We start from the raw sequence: 20281 nt of genomic DNA on the forward strand, positions 1-20281 counted from the left end.
TGGTCTGTCTCACATGCTTTAGCCAGAGGGCCTCTCATCTGTTCTACACGGTAAACAGGAAGTAACACCGCATGCTGGGTTCAGTTGCAATGACCTGGATATTGTGTTATTTAAGATTATAAGCACAAGTAATGTATTATTGTAACTGTACAATTTAATGTTTTCATCTATTAAACATATTGACCTATCCAGATAGAACTCGTAAAGTGAACAAATTGACAAAAAAGTGTTGGACAAGATCAGTCCTTCGGGTATTACCTTCCTGCCCCTTATTTCAACTCACGGTAACATCACATTTCACTCTCAATCAATTCAATTCAGCCATATTTGGTTAGAAACAGCTTTATCATGCAGAGTGGGTCAATATTACAGGATAACACTTGGAGTCATGGTAACACATCCTTAGGGTCTAAGTGGCCACTTGTTCACCGCAGCTCTGTGTATCCTGGCAACAACCTCTGGATCAGGCAAGAGCGCGGCAGCCTGGGCAAGCTGGGGCAGCAGTGTGTAGGTGGAGGTGCGCAGGTATTGAAAGAGGTCCTGAAAGCCTTGAAGATGGGCGAGGACCTGAGGCGGGACACCCAGAGACCGCCCCAGTCTCAGCAACATGTTCCTCTTGTCAGCAGAATCCAGCAGCAGCGACAAGTCCTGGACCGAGTCGTAGTCCAGCATCTCAATACTCTGACCTGGACAGAGTCAGTGGGAGCAACAGGAAGTTGAGCAATGAGTCCCAAACTCATTCATACAGGCATGAACCTGCTTGGAGGCTCACAGAACAAAATTATCTTACCCCCGTATACTGTATGAACTTACCCTGAGCCATCTCCCATATCGTCTGCAGTTTTTGCTCCATCTCATAATGACACATAAAAAAACAAGACAAGACAGTAAGAAATACTACTACCACTTCTAGATAATGAATTTATCAATTATTTTTTACAAATATATTTATTATCAATGTCAAAAATTTCAAATCTTTTCTTGTCGTACATTTTATGGTGTGACATAATGTGACATTATACGTGTTAGATCGTGTAACATTTTCACGCAATGGATTATGTTAAATATTCCTGCCTGTTCTGTTATTTCTAGTGAATCCATTGGTGTTGAGTTTAGTTGGTATTGTCTTTGTTTCTCTTTTCAGGAAAAGTATTGACAGTGAGGCCTGTGGATTTACTGCCACATTGTCACATTGTTACTGTGCTGTGCTTTTTATGTGGTTATTTTTCTTTGGTTACCACAATGAAATTTAGGGCATTTCCATTATATTGATAATACAGCTTAATTCTCAGTGGTAGATAATCAGAAAACTAAAAAGACCACACTGACAGTTTGAAACTACAGTAATGGCTATTTAGCAGAAATTACACTGAAACAAGCCAGCACTTTAAGATATACTACCTCCTCTGTGGTGTGGCAGCTTCTGTGCTGCTCCTCCTGTGTGACGTTCTCCGTCTTCTGACTGGAGGGCTTGATGTTGGTGGTGACATTAATCACAATAGAAGTGGGATGGACCTCATTCTCATGGTTCAATGGGTTTAGGCCTCTGGGAAGAGATGCAATTATTGAGATAGAAGTAACTTGAATGAGTAGTTAGTCAGTGTGCTGATTTGAAAAGCACCTCGAGGAATCTTCAGCCGCAGCAGCTGTCTGTGAAGGGGTCGGCTGTTCTGCCGTTGTCTCTGACTGGCTGGAAGAAGGTGTGTGCAGCTGAAGACCTGCTGCAGACAGCAGTCCCTCAGGTCCATGACAGTACTCTGAAATCTGCTCTGAGTATTGCAACAAGCGTACTCGGTGATTCACATTTAGCCAAACAAACAAAAGACAGACTGAGGGAGGAAGCTGCAGGGATATGAAACACTGTGTGTCAAACTCACTGTATCTCTCAGCAGTCAATAGTGAAGCCCAGAGCAGCAGAGCAAGGAGGAAGATTGAGAAAGCTGCTGCAGAACCAATCAGGACCATTGAAAAAGTTTTCTCTTTTAGTCCTTGATTAAACAAAAAAGTAAACTTTCAAGTGAAATTGAACATAAGAAATGATTTTTTTTAAAGGTCGATGAAAATCCATACAATTACTCACTCTTCTCTTTGAGTTCTTTTAAATTTCCGCTGGGCACAGTGACGGCTCTCTCTGTCGGAGAATGATACTTATAACATATCTGGAAAACTGCCACTCAATGAAACTAATTATACAACCTTATTAACACCTTTGTACTGTCATTTATCCATAGTTTTGTCTTTGAATCCTACCTGCTTTAAAGCCACGAGCTGAGAATAGCATACACTCTTTATGGATTGTGTCGTGGCGGTAACATGGCACACAGGGCAGCTCCACTTCCCCAGTCATGCTCCTGAGTTCATAATACCTGCACACACATTACCATTTACATAAAAACAAAATGATAGATGATCAGGTGGCTGTTTGGGCTGTAGCTCACCTTGGGATGCACTGCCCACATTGGGTATCACTGGTCGTTGAGCATGCCGTCTTCTCCAGGCGGTTCAGCAAATTGCACTGGGTGCATCTGATGCAGGGAGCCACACCTGTATCAGAGTTGAACTTTCCTTCCTCACACAAAGTGCAGATTCCTCCACTACCATCTCCAAAGCCACAGTCCTGAGAATGATGGACAAAACTGACTTAGAGCCGAGTGGCAAGACAAGCAAAGAAAGGAGAGTGAGAGGGGAAATTGGTGTTTCCAACGTCAGTGTAACATGTCTTATGTGTTACCTGTGAGAGCTGCTCTCCAGGCCCACACACAGTGCATGCAACACAGGTGCCATTAGGATGTAAGAACTCCGTTGGATCACAGCTTTGCTCAGATCGCACCTGAATACACAGAAGGAAATACATGCAGGGTTAGGGTAGGAAGAAAAATCCCTATTAAATCATTAGAAAAATCGTACTTAAGACCCATAATTAGCAAATACCATTGGATAATATTTTTTTTTATTTGTCACTGAGTTACAGAAAATCCTCTCTCATAAAAAGGTCAAACTGCATTAATTAAGTTTAAATCAGTTTGTTTGAGAATGTCAGCTGGGTTTCTGTAGTGTATGAAATAACAGGATGCAGGTTGCAGTACTGGGATTATAATATATCAAAAATAAAACCACAGATTCATACAAATTCATATGCATTGAAAAAAGATTTGAATATTCTCATAGCAATGGCAGACTTATTTCATAAACGTATTACATGTTGATGTTTGAATGTAAAATCAGAATCTGTAATGCACTAATTTCAGATATATGAAGCAAAGTAAACATTGGTTGTACAAAGTGCAATATTTCCCTCTGAAGTATAATGTGGCAGAAATGCAAACATTCAAGTCAAGTATACTTAAATGCAGTGAAAATACTTCACACCCCTGAAAATATTCATAATGTAAAAATAATAAAGTCTCTTATAGCAGATCAGACTTACCATCAACAGGGCGGCATAGAAACAAATCCCCACTGGTAAACTGTCCATTGTCCTCCTCTATGAACTGCCCACTTCCACAGTTGTTTCCTTGCAGGGAAATTGAAGACAATTTGAATTTTTAACAACGCTTAATCTGTATTAAATCGGTCTAACTTTAGACCCATAGATAGCCATACAGTACATATAGATAGCTGTCACCAAAACAATAGAGGCCAAAGTCTCGCAGAGCAATAAAAATCTACATGCCAATTTACAGCTGGCCCATATTAGCCATGCAATTCTCATAGACAAACCTGAAATTTGCAACTCCCACCTGTGGCAGTGTGGTTTCCCTCTCTTTCAGCTCCTGGGAGAGATCTTCGGGAATCCCCTTCATTCTACAGTACATCACATGTGACGCAAGAGAGGTCCCCTACCAGAATTTCCACCAATGGGACACTGAAGATGACGTTCTGGTTTCCCACCTGGGCATCTCACGTCGCACCTGGTCTTCTCACATTCCCTCCGGGGAACCCACTTGTCTGGCTTCTCAGCTGCTCAGACAGGGAGAGAAGGAGGAGGAGGAGGGATGGGAATTACAATTCATGAATGAGGCCCTTGTTGACCAAGGCCTTATTTCCAACAAAGTGACATTGTGTGTGTGCAGCCTGGGGTAAAATCTATAATACTATTACCAGTATTGTTTTATCCTCTGCTGGCTCCATTTAGAAGAGACAAGCTGAAGGTGATACTTACAGTATGTTGTGAATCTGAGTTAATTACACAGTTGCTGTATACTCTTTGACCACTTGGTGGTAGCATAGAGCTATGACACTGACAAAAAACTGTCATTTTACCACCCTGACAGGAAATTACAGGTATGGACTTGCCTACTTTCAGCTACAGAGCTGACAACAAGACAGACAACATGTCCATCATACATCACACTGAAAACCAATTAGATTTGTTTGGGTACACATCAGCAGAGAAGCAGAAGAAGTACAAGAATAGGTATTTTACAGAAAATTACCGTAAACAGTTTTCTTCTACAACCGTTATTTTTACAGAAAATTACCGTAAACAAATAACAGTTTTCTACTGTGAAATTTACAGTTGCCAAAACAGCATACCGTAATGTCTCATACATTGTGACCGTATTTTCTACGGTAAAATTCTGGCAACCACAGCTGCCAGTATTTTACCGTAAATTCTACGGAATTTTTTTTACAGTGTACCTCTGACTGTTTGCAGACAAATTACAACAACGTCAACATGACATATGAAGTAGACATACACATATAGCTACACACACTTGCTCATACACACCCATCTATAGTTAGTTTCAGCCTCCAAGAATTTGCAGTAAGCAATCACAGTCCATGTAGACTGCAAGCATGCCATCTTCTGCTCTTAGCTGCTGTACGTCATCAGTGTTCATTAGAATAATTTATTAGAAATATCCATCTTCCGGTAGACGGGATTCAAAATAAGGGAAGCTTATGTAACAACCCTAAATATAATGCTTGTTATGTACTACATCTGTGTCATCAACATCTCTACACCAACGAGGTTGTGCGTCACGGCAGACTATTTCTCAACACCCTCCAGTCAGTCATTAAACTTTAAGCCTTGTTAGGACACTGCTTTTGCATTAAAACTCTCTAAAATCCCCAACTCTGATACCAGATGTATGCAAACTGAGCACAGAGAACTGAAATGTGTCAGTAGGAGAATTTTGAGATCCACTTTTGCCGAGGTTTCACAGCGTGGTGGTTTTTAATATTGTCATGCTTGTTAGTTATGTTTATTGCCAGTGATTAATGAGTAACCCACACACCTAAAGGGAGAGGGCGTGGAGGTCTTCCTATACAGACATAAAAATGACACCACCCTGCACAATCACATCTCGGCCAGTTTCTCATTTTTCATAAAACAGCTTTTGGATTTGACCATTACAAAGAGAAGGGAGCATGGTAAGTCTTAGTTATTTACTTAGGCACACAGATGTAACCCATATATTGTATAATTTCTTCATCGTGAACCCATGTGAAAAACATTGTTTCAATTATTGTCACCTTTCCGCAGATTATACTACTTGACTGACAGTGAAAACCCTGCGTCTGAGTTGCCGCCATGAACAGGCTTTCTCCTCTGACCCTCTGTATACAGCTATCAGTGTGTCTTCTTGGTTCGAGTAAGATTTGATTTGATTGTTTTTACTTTTAACTGTTTATGTGACTTTTCAACCACTTACAATTTGAACTGAACAGAAAGAAAATGAGAATGACAAGTGTTAGATAGCATACAATACAGCTGTCAGGCTCTTTTTTGGAGTGAAAACGTCTTCTTGTGTGTCATTTCAGCTGCTTCTGATACCAGCCTGTGGGGTAAGAAAGTGCATTTCACTGGTCGTCGATGCTTGTGGCGGCTAAATCCAGATGCTGTGATACCAGCTCTTAAGGAGCTCAGTGTATGCATACTCCTTCGTCACAATGTTCTAACAGAGTGGACAGGATTTGCCTACAAAGCACCGGGAGGTAGAAACATAGAGTTGGGACTCGGGGGCACGCGCACACAACTGACTGTGTCGCTGTTTGGACAGCCACAGCATCTAAAGAGGGAACTAAAATCTAATCAGTGGTCTTCAGTCTGTTTCACCTGGTCGGGCCAAGCTCGGAGGCTGAGGACCTACATCAATGGATCCCTTCTGCAGGAGACTGCTTTGAATCCCAACATGCCCCACGAACTGGCCCCAGGAGGCACACTCACCCTGGGTGTTTCTCACTATGTAGACGCAAGTGGTGAAGTGCAGGCAGAAACTGGGAAAAGCTTCTTTGGTGAGATTGGTCTGTTCAGGATGTGGTCCAGAGAGTGGAGTGGTGAGGAGCTGAGCGGCCACAGCTGCGCCGACGGAGATGTGGTGAGCTGGGACCGGCAGCAGTGGATAGGCACCTGCCCTCTAAACCCTGACAACAGCCTACATTGTGGTAAATACAGAGTTTCCTCATATATCCACATAGCAAGTCCATCAACTGGAGGTGAGAGTTGAATGTGTTCCCAGATAACACACTTACTTTGCCATTCAGTAACTACCCTCTAGGTCAAAGAAAAGGCGAAGGAAACTGCTTCAAAAACCTGTTGATAGGCTTTTTCTTTGAAAAGAAAAAAATAACGTTGTGGGAATATATTATTTCTCTAGAAATATTGCATATTTTCTGTTTCTTTTGTTTTTTAGCGTGGTCACACTACAAAATCAAGATGTGGACATTCATAGTTGACTCTATGGAGCCTGGAAATTGTTCAGTCTCACTGGAGGGACTCACAAGAAACTGGGTATGAAAAATTAACTGAGTATGTCATTAAACGTTGGTAACTACTACCTTTTAATAGATTTGCCCTTCAAATGAATCAACCACTGTTGTCGTGTCTTATCAGCTGGAGAGTGTATTCCCTCACAACATTTATATCCACGACATCTCTGTGTCATCCCCAAGGTAACACAACTTTTAGTTGGCAGTGGTAGAGGAAGTACTAAGATTGTTTGCATGGGTAGAAGTTACAATGCAATATAGAAATATAACATTTCAAAATACAACTGCAATCTCAGTCAACACTCCTTGTACCGGTAATTCATGTTATCTGTGTTCCCATATAGCCGTACCTGCAATGTGGTTAATAATTCTGCTGGTCTACGTGTGCAACAAAGTCAGGTACAGCACTGTTAAGAGTCCTCAGTTTGATTGTCCATGTAAAGACACAGCATTTTTCCAATGGTTTAAGGTAAAGTGCAATCATCATAATCCTATGTTTTTTCAGGGATCAAAAAGATCATCAAACTCCTCATGTGACAAGTGGTAAGATATTTAAAGCTTAAAGCTTACGTAAACCCACAAGTGTAGTGTTTACATGTACATTGAACCTGTGTTTTGTGATTTACCACTAGTTTCAACTGTGAAGTCCATGTGAACGTGAATCCTGCTGCAAACGTTGAAGCAGTTCAGGCAAATATTACTGCAATGCTGAATCTGACCTTCTCCTACAACTTCCTCAACCTGACAGTTGACCCCAAAAGCGTCAGCATACTTCCTGTGGGTATGTATAATCTGTACAGCACATGTCAGTCCGTTTCTCACACACACATGTGAAACACATCCTCTGTCGTGATCAGGGTATTACCGGATCTGTCACAGATTAACCAAACATAATTTTTATGACCCTGATTATTGTATGTTCACAGCGCATGACATCGTGCCCTCTGAAGTTTATTTAAGCACATAATTGCTTAATATTGATTCAGCTTTACGGACACAAAGTGGACTCTGGGTTTGACTGAAAAACGTTGAGACCTGTTCATTAACAAATCCATTAAAGTGATTCAATTTAATTTTTGCATTGATGCACTAATGTAAACACTAAGTACAATACAGCCAGAGAGAGCGTTTCTGTTTCTAAAAATACACGACAAAAATCTGTGACTATCCATTATGAGAAAATCTGAATAATTATAAGTAATTTGATTTATGCTATTTTTTAAGTCTTTTAATGTTCTTGAATTAATGATTTAATCTGTTTCTTTCAGAGATGTTCACTGGTGTAACAGAAGTACCAGCAACTACTGTCAGCACTGGTGTTGTTACATCAGGTGAACATGCACAAAAGAATAAAACATCTCAATGTGAACTGTTTCATCCGCCATGATAATAGCATAATTTTATTTTTGCAATAATTTACAAAATTTACTTATAATAATAAATAATTTATTTAGTCAAGTCAGCAAAGATTTTCTTGTAAAGTGTGTTATTTCATTCACAGGAGCTGCTCCGACTCAAACTGCACCAACTCACCCCACTAACATGTCAACGACAGGAGAGCCTTTAGATCTCAATGAGACCTCCTGTGAGTTCACAAAACACCTGAGATTATCTTCTGAGTATGTCATCATTGTAACAAAAAAGATTGTTGCTCTGTTTTTTCAACCCTGCAGATGGACCAGATATATTCTTTAGAGTTAACGCAACCTTAAGTATGACCGGCAGCCCTACAAACCCAGAGAGTGCTATTGAGAAATGGGTAAGAGTCTCATACTACTGCACTTGAATAATTTTGTACTAAAAATGTGTGGACGCTGACTTGTCATGCTCTGGCATAAGGTGAGAGAAGCACTAGAGGTGAATGACACGCTTGTACTGAATCTCATCATAAAGGAAAACGTAGGCAGGTAGGTTGCATTGAATTACTGTAATTTCTTGTTGCTGACCTTGCATCCAGCTTTTTTCTATATTTGCCATATTACAGTAATTATCTGGTTCATTTATATTCATCTGTGATGCTTTGTAGGAACGTGGAGCAAAACAATGGACGAACAGTGAGTATTGTATATCCTTCAGATTAGTAGCACATTTTAGGTTTACACAGGAATAATGTCTCCTACTGCAACAGTTAATATTTACAGTTTATCATGTCCGTTGTTTCTTTTCTCTTAGACTTCCCCTGACCATCAACAACAGTAGGTGAAAAAGAAAATAATTATACTAAAAGGTTGTCGTACTGAGGGTTATGTAATACTGCATACAACCACATTTGCATTTCATTTCAAACCAGTCTTGTTGTTTCCCCTAACTGTGTGCTTGTGTGTGTGTGTGTGTGTGTCATCGACAGATATTACTGTAGCTTTCATATTCAGGAGTACACCATCAAGAGTGTTGCAGAAATGACGACTTTGATTGAAGCTGCACTGACATCAAAGTATGAAAATGGCTCCATTACTATTCAAGCGACAGATGTGGCGATCAAGCACATACGTAAGTACGATTCATTTCTAACACAAAGAAAAGGAAAAATTTAAGTTTAAGAGTAAGATGTAACAAGTTTTTTTTTCTTTTTCAGTGCCTGGAAATTGTATAGAAGAAACCCTTTCAACAATTTATGGCCAATTTACTTGGGTTGAGACATTTCCACAAGTCAATCAAAAAATGAGATGCATAAAGCCCAAATTCGAGCAAGCATCGAGGCTTTGGTAAGATGTTTTTTTTTTTACTCTGTGCATTTAGCATTAGACCAGATTTAATGGATATTTAATTGCCACATCTAAAATTATGACTTAAACACATGTCAGAAATCTTCTTTGTTAGCATTGCTTATCATGCCTCGTGCATATTAATAGAGTTTTCCATAACATCTTTCATATGATAATTACATTCCTTGATTCATAATTAAGACAGTGTAGTAATGCCCATGGCCTTGACACTGGTCTGAATGAGTCATCTGGCTTGATGTTCATCCTGGTGATGAAATAGAGGGGGAAAGTAGGGATATTTTTTGTGTATTGCTCTATTTACTTGTGATCTTGTTCATCTCTGTCAGAACAATCTGTTTCCATAGAGACAGCTCTCCAAGATGAGAAAATTTCCTCTCTTACAATGTCCTGTTCCATCCCGTCCTCCCACTGTGCACACAAGCCCTGACCAGACGCACGTAATGCTCATGGATCCCTGCCAGCCTGTAGCTCAGGCAAAAAAAAAAAATCAATTTCCTATAAGGGAATTATTAGTGTAACAAATGGCTTCAATCTTCCTAACAGCATTTGATATGAATATCACTCAAGGGGCAATGAATGAGTAATATGGGCAATAAGTTTTATGGTCTCATTGTGTAATCCAGGGAGGATGCTTATTAAGACAATCATCCACAGTTGACAGGTGTTTTCTTTTCTTTTTTACATTTTATACCACCCATGTTTAAAACTGGCAATGATCTCATAAGCCAAGGACGCAAGTTCGAGCAGTGTACTTAATAAAGGTTATTAAATTTAATCCATTTAATGGGAGTCAGTATCTATTGCCTGCCTCTTTTGTTTGTTCCCTCTAACTCTCTTCTCTTTTCAGTAAATTAAACATTGAAACTGACACGACCAGCTGGGCTGAGCCTGATATGAGAAACTGCAAGCAAGTGGTGACCATATCAAACATTGACAATATCACCGTCACTACTGGTAAGAGCATTGTCATTGATTATTTACCAGCGCTTATAATAACTTAATAAAGTGCTTTTCTCATTTAATATTCTTGTACCTAAATTAAACTTTTATATAAATCAATCTGGAACACACAACAAAAAGCTTTACAGATGTTATTGATTTCTAGGCAACGCAGCTGAGGTTGTGGACATACTTCAGGACCTGGTGGGTGTCCAGTTAGGCGACAACGAAGAGCTCACTTCCTCTGAACTGAATTCAGTGGTAGAGAAGCTCGGTGAAGTCGTCAATATCAGCCTTATCAATCCCGCTGTCGGGTCCAACATCGTCACTATGATCGGTGAAATCCTGCTTTCCAAAACTGACGTCACACCAGTCGCCAACACGTATGTTTAGAGGGAAGAGGGATTGCCTTAAACTCTTCTTTTCTCCTCTTATTGTCCTGTTAATCCATCTGACTTTTCTCCCTGGCAACAGTGTCCTTCGTCTGACAGATACAATGGGGGACAATATGGATTTCAGAGGTGAATCTGTAGCAATAAGAGCTCCCTCACTGGCACTCTCCATGATCAACGCAGATGCAGATGGATTCAGAGGCCTCACCTTTGGTGTGTCCTACACTTCATCTCTCCTGATTCCAAATGTAAGATGTTATGAATGTGATAACATGCTATTAATGAGGGCAGCAAATGTTACTAATCACTTCAGCTGTACATGTGAACTGAGATTTGGTGATGTCTATTGTCCGTACTTACAGAGAAATGTCCTTTTTGATGTTTTAACTCAGAATCTTGTTCCACTTGACTGTTTAGGGACGACTTGTGTTGCACCGAAGTCCTTGAAAGATAGAGAAGGGCAGGAAACTATGTTAATGAACAGGCGTCGCTTCAAGCATTCATGGTACATTAAGCTTCAATGAGGAAGCAAATGACAAAACTGGAAAGCCTGTTAGTCAACAAAAAGCATTTTACGCTCCCAGATTTAGATTAACATAGGACAAGAAGAATAGAATAGAATAGAATAGAATAGAATAGAATAGAATAGAATAGAATAGAATAGAATAGAAACTTTATTTGTCTGAAACCAAAGGGTAACAGAAATTTATCTTTGACAGGGCTCAACACATTGATACTTTAAAGAAAAGGACCAGCAGCAAATCATTATCGGGGCACTGAAACTCCTCTACTGTTGAGGGTTGTGATTGCAGTTGGAATGAATGACACATGCTATACTTCTAAACAGTAAATCCTATGTATGTAGGGTTAGTATCCCAATATACGTATCATCATCAGAACTGTTTTTTTGTTTTGTTTTACAGACTTTTGTAAACCCGAGCTTTGTGAATAAACCACTCCCAGACACAAACGCAACCATCTCTCTGCCCTCTGTGCTCAACAACTATTTCACAAGAAACACATCTCGTGTTCAGTTTCAGTTCTATGGGACAGACGACCTATTTCAGGTATCTGGTTTAACTCCTCCCTTGTTATTTTCTTGTTTTCAATCATGCATCATACTTTAAATTTCTTATTACTGTACGTAACTGCAGACACATGAGTGGTATTGGTCTTTTCACCTTTCTTTCAGCATGAAGTGAATAAGCATATTGTATTTTCTGTTACAACTATAACTGTACAGATCAAATGATAAATACGCTGATTATGACAAATCTGATGTTTGATGTTTACCAGGACATGGATATAACCAATGCAACAGAGAGCAACTGGACATTAAACTCCTATATAGTATCCGCCAGTATCAATAAAAGTCATGTCAGCCACCTGACGGATCGAGTGGTGGTGACCCTCAGTCATTTAACAGCCAAACAGGTGCCAGATTACTCTGTTGCTTTTCAATTCATTAGCAAGAAAAAAGGTTTTGAATATGTCACTCACGTTTTTTTCTTTTACAGCCAGAACACAAGGTACAATGTGTGTTTTGGGATTTCCAAAAGAACGGTGAGTAGAACATTATGTTAACAGTAGTATCTGAGTATTGTAGGAACCAGTGACATGAATCAGTGCAGATCTTTAACTTTGTAATCAAACATTGTGTATGTTTTTATTGGTGTGTGTGTGTGTGTGTGTGTGTGTGTGTGTGTGTGTGTGTGTGTGTGTGTGTGTGTGTGTGTGTGTGTGTGTGTGTGTGTGTGTGTGTGTGTGTGTGTGTGTGTGTGTGTGTTTGTTTGTGTGTCAGGTGGGCATGGTGGGTGGAACAGTGCAGGGTGTGAAACCCAGAGTCTTTCTTCTCATCAGACCAGCTGTCTCTGTAATCACCTCACACATTTCGCTGTGCTCCTGGTGAGTCATTGGTCAGCTTTTTATAAATTCAACCAGAGAGCAAACAACCTCCTCAGGCACCAACATAACATGCACAGTCTAGTCAGCTGGTGGTGACTGTTTTTTTTTTTTCTGCCATTGATGCTAGCTGTTAATGTTAAAGGGGCGATGTGGGATTTAAAAACATAAATGTGAAAACTGAATGAACATATTCTTTTCTTCCTTTTTTTTTAACGATCATTACATTTTTCATTGCTTGTACTTCTGCTTCCCAACACGTCTTTTTTGATATTACCACCAGGTGGTGCTAATAATGGAAATGTTAAAAACTAACAAACACTTGAATTGAATGCAGGTTTTGAAACCTTTCTCCTTCTGTTATATTGTATTTCAGGATGTGTCAAGAACCCCAATAAATAAGCGTGACAGTCAGATTCTGACTGTGATGACATACGTTGGTTGTGGTGTATCCTCCATCTTTCTGGGCATCACTCTACTCACCTACCTTGCTTTTGAGTAAGTCACATATAAACATTAATTTAGTGACTTATCATACTGAGTCAGAAATATAAATCCAACACAGGGTGTGTATTTCTTGTGGTACTCTTGTGCTCTGTATTTTTTAATGTCCATGACAAATTAACTGAATGGGGACAATAAAGAATATGTCTGTCTAAAATCATCATGACACTCACATATACATTTTTCATGTATCTGTCACTGAGTCTCTCAATCTTTATCTTGCGTGCACTTCAGGAAGCTGCGACGAGATTACCCATCTAAGATCCTCATCAACCTGTCTGCTTCCCTGCTGGGGTTGAACATGATCTTCCTTCTTGACGCCTGGCTCTCGTCCTTCTCCATCCACGGTCTGTGCATCGCCACTGCTGCAACGCTGCACTACTTCATGCTGGCTTCCTTCACCTGGATGGGCCTGGAGGCGGTTCACATGTACTTCGCCCTGGTCAAAGTCTTCAACACTTATGTTCCTTCCTACATCCTCAAGTTCTGCGCTATAGGATGGGGTAAGAGCAGGGGTGTTGCATAGGGGAGAAAGGTGATGACAATCCTAGGGGCCCACAGCCCAGTGGGGCCCACAAAAACCCCCAGTAGCCTAATCTTTTATGACTACATTAGTCTGCATATAACCATGGCTAATACTCAAACTAAATTAAGTCACAAAACATTGATTGATTGATTGATTGATTCCCTTTTAATGACCACACAGCCAGGCTGGTGGAATTTGCTTCCAGTACAGCTCATTGGTACAGGTTCCAAACATATAACATATAGACAAACATACAATTACAATTCATGTAGGGCCATGCTTGCTCCTCAGCGTACAAAATTCAAGATATTTATTGCGGTATGAATGAAACTGATTCTGAAGTGGGTTGTTTTGGAGGCAATTGCGAAATCTATGAAACACGGACGAAGAGTTAGAGTGAGATTATATAAAAAGTCTTGACAACTAGAGCTATTTTTTTCTATTTAAAGCAAACAAACGTAGTCAACGTAATCAAAATGTGGGACATTGTCTCATTATCCATGAAGTGGGGATGAAAATGCTGAAAATCCATGACCTTAAAATCAGGAATCACATATTGTACAGACAGAGCTAAACAGTCCCAGCCCGTAAGTGTACAAAGAAAATCAAAAAGCTGTGAAAACGAAGTCAAAGTCAAAATGTTGGTGACATCTTCTAAATGTGTTCAATGACAAAAACTGCAACAGACTGAAGAGAACACTTACAGAGAAATATATGTATATTATGCATTTTAGAAAGCTTTTAAAGAAAGAATTGTAATTTTTTTTTTGTTTTCACAGGTACTCCTCTGGTCATAATCAGTCTGGTGCTGGCTATAGATAAAGATGCCTATGGTAACATGGTGACAGAGGACGCTGCAGTCCCACTTCAATCCACTGACCAATTGTAAGAACAAGCACTAGGCTGTAGTAGGACATTTCTGTTTTGTAATCGTCATCATGTCTAACTTGTGTAGTTAAGAAAAGATGCGAGATTAGAACTTCTACATGTCTACCTGGGATATTGGGAAAATTTCTTGAATTCTTCTTCAAAAACATATCCAAAGATATATAATATAATAGGAAGAAATCTAGGTGATGGCATTCATCATAAATCCCAGTGTAAATTGCATGACTGTCTTCCTCCCTCCAGCTGTTGGCTGCAGAATGACGTCTTCTTCTACGTGACGGTGGTGGCATTTGTTCTTCTGATCCTGTTGTGCAACATCTCTGTGTTCATCGTGGTTCTGATTCAGATCCGACACATGGGGGCCAATAAGCCCTCAGCAAACAGTCGCAGCTCTCGGCAGGACTTCAGGGCAGTGGTCAGTCTCACTGTCCTGTTGGGCCTGACGTGGTCAATGGGGTTGTTTTCCTTTGGGCCAGGTAAAGTGGCCATGATGTACCTGTTCACCATCTTCAACACTCTTCAGGGTAAATATGAGCTGTAGTTGGTTTTAAATTGGTAGTCGTTAGAAAGGAGTGTAAAATATTAGACCTATTTGTATTCATGCATATAGTATTTATGTTGTCTTGGAAACATTTTTAGATAGATTGTTCGACTGAAGATTTTACTGTAATATGTTGTAATGAAACCATGACATAGGGACTATTAGGAGACATAAGAAAACAAAAAGCAATTACAGAAACATTGCTATTCTTATAAAAGAAGTGATTAAATGACTAAAGACAGACGACTATCTCTGCTTTTGTGTTCTAGGTTTGTTTGTCTTTTTATTCCACTGTTTGATGAAGGAAAATGTGAGGAAACAGTGGAGAATCCACTTGTGCTGTGGACGTTTCAGACTCAGTGATTACTCAGGTACCTGTTATAAAGCAAGGCAGCACTTATGGGCATACAGTATGACAGCATAATGGCCAGGCTGTGGAGAGAAGTACTCTCAACAGTGTACAGTTTAATCCATTGTTTTCTCTATTTTACCCCCTGTGTTCAGACTGGAGTCGCTCAGTAACCGTGGGCGGCCGTGGCAAAAAGAAAAATCTTGTTAACTCTGACTCACTGGCTTCTGGTGATACCTCCACCACCCGGAAGGTCTCTGACTCCTCTGCAGGATCAACACCGAAGCACCACCAGCAGGGGGCATGAGTGGGCTCTGTTGTACAGCTCTGCCTCTAAACAGCGACCCTGCACATCTGGGGCCCGAAGAAGATTACGTTTAAGGACCCCAACTTGCAGCGAAGAATATATAGAGCATGTTAACATCTGCAATTATAACCTTTTCATTTCTATCAACATGATGGACTACATGTCTTTTACAGATGATTAAACAAACTCACTTAAGTAAAGCTCACTAACTGCATTTGCCATTTGTTGCATGTAGTTTTTGTTTGTTTTTTCTAATTTTATTATTATCTCAATCATTACAACAAAATTATACATGGGGCCAGCTTGTTGTACATTAAGACATATTTTTACAATTCACAATAACTTACCAGCAACATTATCTGTTGTCCTCCGTATCGTCTCCATCTGCTGTGTGGGACAGTGGTGATACAACATGCACAGCATGTACTGTAGAGTAAATAAAACAAAATCAATAATTCAGCACTCTGCAAATGATGCAAGAGTTAACCACTCAGTCTTTGTTATGGATGATTTCTGTTGTATGACTGCATGGCTGTTGGGACAATAATTGAAATTATATGTATGGATATATTAAAGTAATTGCTAAATGGATATACAGTAGAAGTTATAAGAGCTTTCCATTTAAGCGCAATGGAAGAGAAACTAAATTTCATTTCATTTTTGATTTATTTCATTCATGGTATGTACATCATGAAAAGATGGTGAAACCTGAGGTATTTTTGTAAATTGTAAGACAGGATTCAGAGGTTCATTTTCTTATGAAACAAGAGTTGGTTATTTACTTCGAAATCACTTCCTAATACTACCCATAATCTCGAAAAACAAACAGAAACTGAAGCAGCTAAATGGAATTCAGCCATCATAAATTTTGAGAGCAGTGTTGTGTTTAATTGTCACACTGTTTCTCACCTGAAAAGAGCCTATGATCTTACAGTTCACTAGTAAACTAATCAGTAAAATGTTATTTTGCCCCCCCCCCCCCCCCCCCCCCCCCCCCAAATTACACATTACAATAAGTTTTTTATATAAAAAGAAAAAGAAAAAGGTTATCACAGGAAGCTAAGAAGACATCATTGGCCCTTTGTGCATCTTTCAAGTGCTCCAACCTAAATGTAAACGGTGAAAACCTGGTATGTTATCTATCCTATGTGTTATGTCATGCTATGAGGGTTTACTTTGAGCCTGTATTTCCATGAGTTTTTTGTTTTTTTTTAAGTTTGCATGAAATGAATTGGCCTCATACACTAACAAGTCACTTTAGAGCTGCTGGTAAACTTTTGAAAGAGGAATGCTTTAATAGGGTGTCATTCAGGTTCTGAGGAACTTGTTGGATGGCATTCTGCTCATAACTCTCTCTGTCCATCACACACCCTCCCCATCACATACATCAAGTAACTTTGGTTGTTCTGTGAGTGAAATGTTTTGTCTGCGCGGTAGAGGAAGAAAGGAAAGGCAACTGATGACGGTTCTTCAAATCTAATCGATTACTTTGATGTTAAACCTGTAACAACGTTGGATGCTGCTCAGCTATGATTTGATTAACCATTCAATGCAAAGACTTACTCACTGTTCATCCCTGGTCAATCATCAGGTCAGGTAAGGGAAGAAACTTACTTAAAATATGACTGCATACCCGAAACAATAATGGTGCAGCAATTTGTTTCTTTGTTCACAAGTCAGGTTAGAAGTTCTTTTAGGTTTAACATGATCTTTTTGTGTAACTACATGTCCTTTCCTCTATAGATTCAATGTAACACTCTGCCAAATAAACATTCTAAATGTATTTCAGCAACTCATTCAAATGTCCTCATATGTATGATTGTTATTTTAGGATGTTTAAATGTGTAACCAGATGTTTTCCACTGAGTAGATTCTTGTGCACTGTTAGTTTTAGATCTTACTAAAAAGCACAATTTCTGAGTCATAAGGTTTATCTAAGAGACTGAGAGATAACCAAACTAGGAGAAAACTAACTCGTAACTCTAGATTGTTTTGAGACTTGTTTTGTCTGTTTTCGGGCTCAGCTGACCCATGGAGGATAGAACAGAAAGTCCGAGAGCTGTGAAGGTGGAGGAACATTCTCGGTGCGTCATCTTGACTTATTTCCATGGGGATGCCGAGAACATGGTGGATGCTCACTTCACCAGAGCTCTTGGTAAAACCTGCAAAGCCAAGGCTCCAGTAGCAAAGGCAAAGAAACTCCAAAAATCTATCAAACTGGGTAAGCATATGAGTTCAACACTGTGTGACCTACCTGACAACAAACAAGACATTCAGTCTCAGTCAGCCTCACTGCTCGGCTTCTTTGTTTTTCTGCTGCAGAAAACAATGGCCCCTGTCAGGGTGTCGTTGTGGACTCCTATACAGAGCCACAGCCCCCTCCTCTACCAGGACGTCTCTTGAACTTCAGCCCTGTAGACAACAACACTCCTGGCTCATGGCACTCCTTCAGTGCCAGAGCAGCAGAGGGCCCAGCTCTACCAACCCTTGCATACGCCATACCCCAGGAGGGGTTGAGCATGACTGGACAGGAATATGCCACATCCCTGCTTAACCTGCTGCATAGCGACAGGGGTGAGATGGGACCCAGCATAGCGTCCAGCTCCAAGCCCGAACTGCTCTCCAGTTGGACAATGCCTCAGGGGTTTAGAGGGTCTGTGGATGATGCCGTAGGATTTGAGAATGGTAAGTCTGCAGCTGCAAGACAGCATCTTAAAAAAAAAAAAAAAAATCCAGTTGGTAAAATGAAAGTACCTAAACCTCAGATAACATTTGAGGATCATGAGTTGTATAAGAAAGCAACAAATAAAGTTGCACAAGTTGAACAGGAGTTTCCCTATACCTCTGAATCAATAAAGATATAAAATCTAAGGATTAGTTATAAGAAATAAGAAGGACACACAGCATCCCTTCATTCAGTTCATGTGAAGTGAAGAGGTTCAGGGTGTTTAATGTTTTCGTGAAAATATGTTAACAAAGTGCCAAGGGGGAACTCCTAATCAATTACTAAATGATGCAGAACCAATTTTACTTCCTTATTAAGAATGTGTCCTATATGTTATTAGTGTCCTTTTAAGGGATGTACAAGCATCTTTTTACTCAACTGACATGTAGCTACCGGTTGGGAAAACATTTCCAAATTTGCGTGTACAAGTGTAAAATGTAAATAGAATAGACAGTAAGCTCCTAACCTCCATGTTAGTTACCTTGGTAAACTGCTTGGAAATCAATGACACTTTGTCTCCTCTTTGTCAGAGCGGCGCCTGGACAAGAAGGACTTGTACTGGTACTGAAGAGACCACACTACGTACACAACCGATGTCGTACCCGCTGTTCTTTTGGTTAGCTCATTCTCTGTTCTATGACCTTAGTACATCAGCATGTACTCAGCTGGAACAGGCGCTCTGAAAGACTCTCTGACAAACCTGTTCTTCAACTCTGTCATTCCCCTCGTAGATCTACGAGCACTGTATTTCTTGTTGCTCCCTTTGCAGTTGAGTTGGATGTCGGGCATTTTCTAGTGTCTCTTTCAGGCACTTGTCTTAGTGGGCCCAAACTAATAAATAGACCAGTATTACATTATTACATTGTGAGCCTCTTGAGTGTATGAGCATTGATGATTTTATGTTAATATCTGTCCGTCTATATCATAGTTTTAGCTGTAAAAGGATAGTGATGTAATGTTAAAGACTTGTTTTCTGTAATCTTCAGTTTAACGTCATCTTTGAGAAGTGTTGTGTAGCCTACTTACAACAATGGAATCACTGAATAAATATCTGAGTAGACAATTCAATATGTGTACATAGTAAGATGTGAGAAATACATCTGGTGTAACAGAGAATCAACAAGACACAAAACAAACCACTCAAAGTAAAAAAAATAGCGACATCTATTGGCAGGATTGATGCTACAGCCACAATGATGTATGCAATTCTTATAAACAAAGACGTGAAGTACAGCATTTTGATGTTTTATTTAAAGTATATAACCAGTTTCTATAATATGTATTAAATCTAACTACTCAACTGTATGAAGTTGTTCAATTCTCAGTCTCTTTGCGCCCACCTACACAGTAGCACTTACATGTTACCCTATCAAAATGATGATCCAGTAAAATAAAATAAATCACTGACAGTGGATGTTCTGCATAATGAGTAATTGTACTTTTGATACTTGTAGTAAATTGTGTTGTTGATACTTCTATAGTTGTGAATGCAGGATTTTTACTTGTAATTTAATATTTTTAATAGTGTTTATTTTTCTTTTACTTAAGTAAAATGATATGTACATTTTATGTGATTTATCTTTACTTTTACTTACAGACATTGTGGAAATCGTACATGTTATACTGTAACTAGCTTTTCTCTGACTTAACTGACAGATAAAAGCTTGATGAAATTGCATTGGGAAATAAAAACCAGATGGGAAAATAACATTTTATTTTTTAATAAAACATGTCTGCAAATAAAATAGGAAGGATATTTCACAAT

The 20281-nt window shown here is 39.5% G+C and overlaps 2 protein-coding genes across 2 annotated transcripts; one reads left to right on the top strand and one right to left on the bottom strand.

Moving 5' to 3' along the window:
- Positions 1-402: 402 nt before the first annotated feature.
- On the bottom strand, positions 403-3803 carry LOC310992983 (uncharacterized protein; the record flags this gene model as incomplete). Its single annotated transcript, XM_083981210.1, has 10 exons — positions 403-686; positions 814-853; positions 1402-1546; positions 1622-1769; positions 1878-1988; positions 2081-2131; positions 2251-2366; positions 2439-2617; positions 2732-2830; positions 3741-3803. The coding sequence occupies 10 exons, from the start codon at positions 3801-3803 to the stop codon at positions 403-405; spliced, it is 1236 nt and encodes a 411-aa protein (XP_083837336.1).
- Positions 3804-6140: 2337 nt separating this feature from the next.
- adgrg4a (adhesion G protein-coupled receptor G4a) lies at positions 6141-15791 on the top strand (the record flags this gene model as incomplete). The annotated part of the gene is made up of 15 exons (XM_083981211.1): positions 6141-6393; positions 7062-7116; positions 7350-7498; positions 9293-9422; positions 10291-10397; positions 10549-10765; positions 10857-11022; positions 12292-12337; positions 12576-12679; positions 13053-13174; positions 13415-13683; positions 14486-14591; positions 14838-15118; positions 15405-15506; positions 15640-15791. The coding sequence occupies 15 exons, from the start codon at positions 6141-6143 to the stop codon at positions 15789-15791; spliced, it is 2259 nt and encodes a 752-aa protein (XP_083837337.1).
- Positions 15792-20281: the final 4490 nt, after the last annotated feature.

Source organism: Trachurus trachurus, assembly GCF_905171665.1.
Source record: "Trachurus trachurus genome assembly, chromosome: 10".
In the NCBI taxonomy this organism is placed as follows: Eukaryota; Metazoa; Chordata; class Actinopteri; order Carangiformes; family Carangidae; genus Trachurus; species Trachurus trachurus.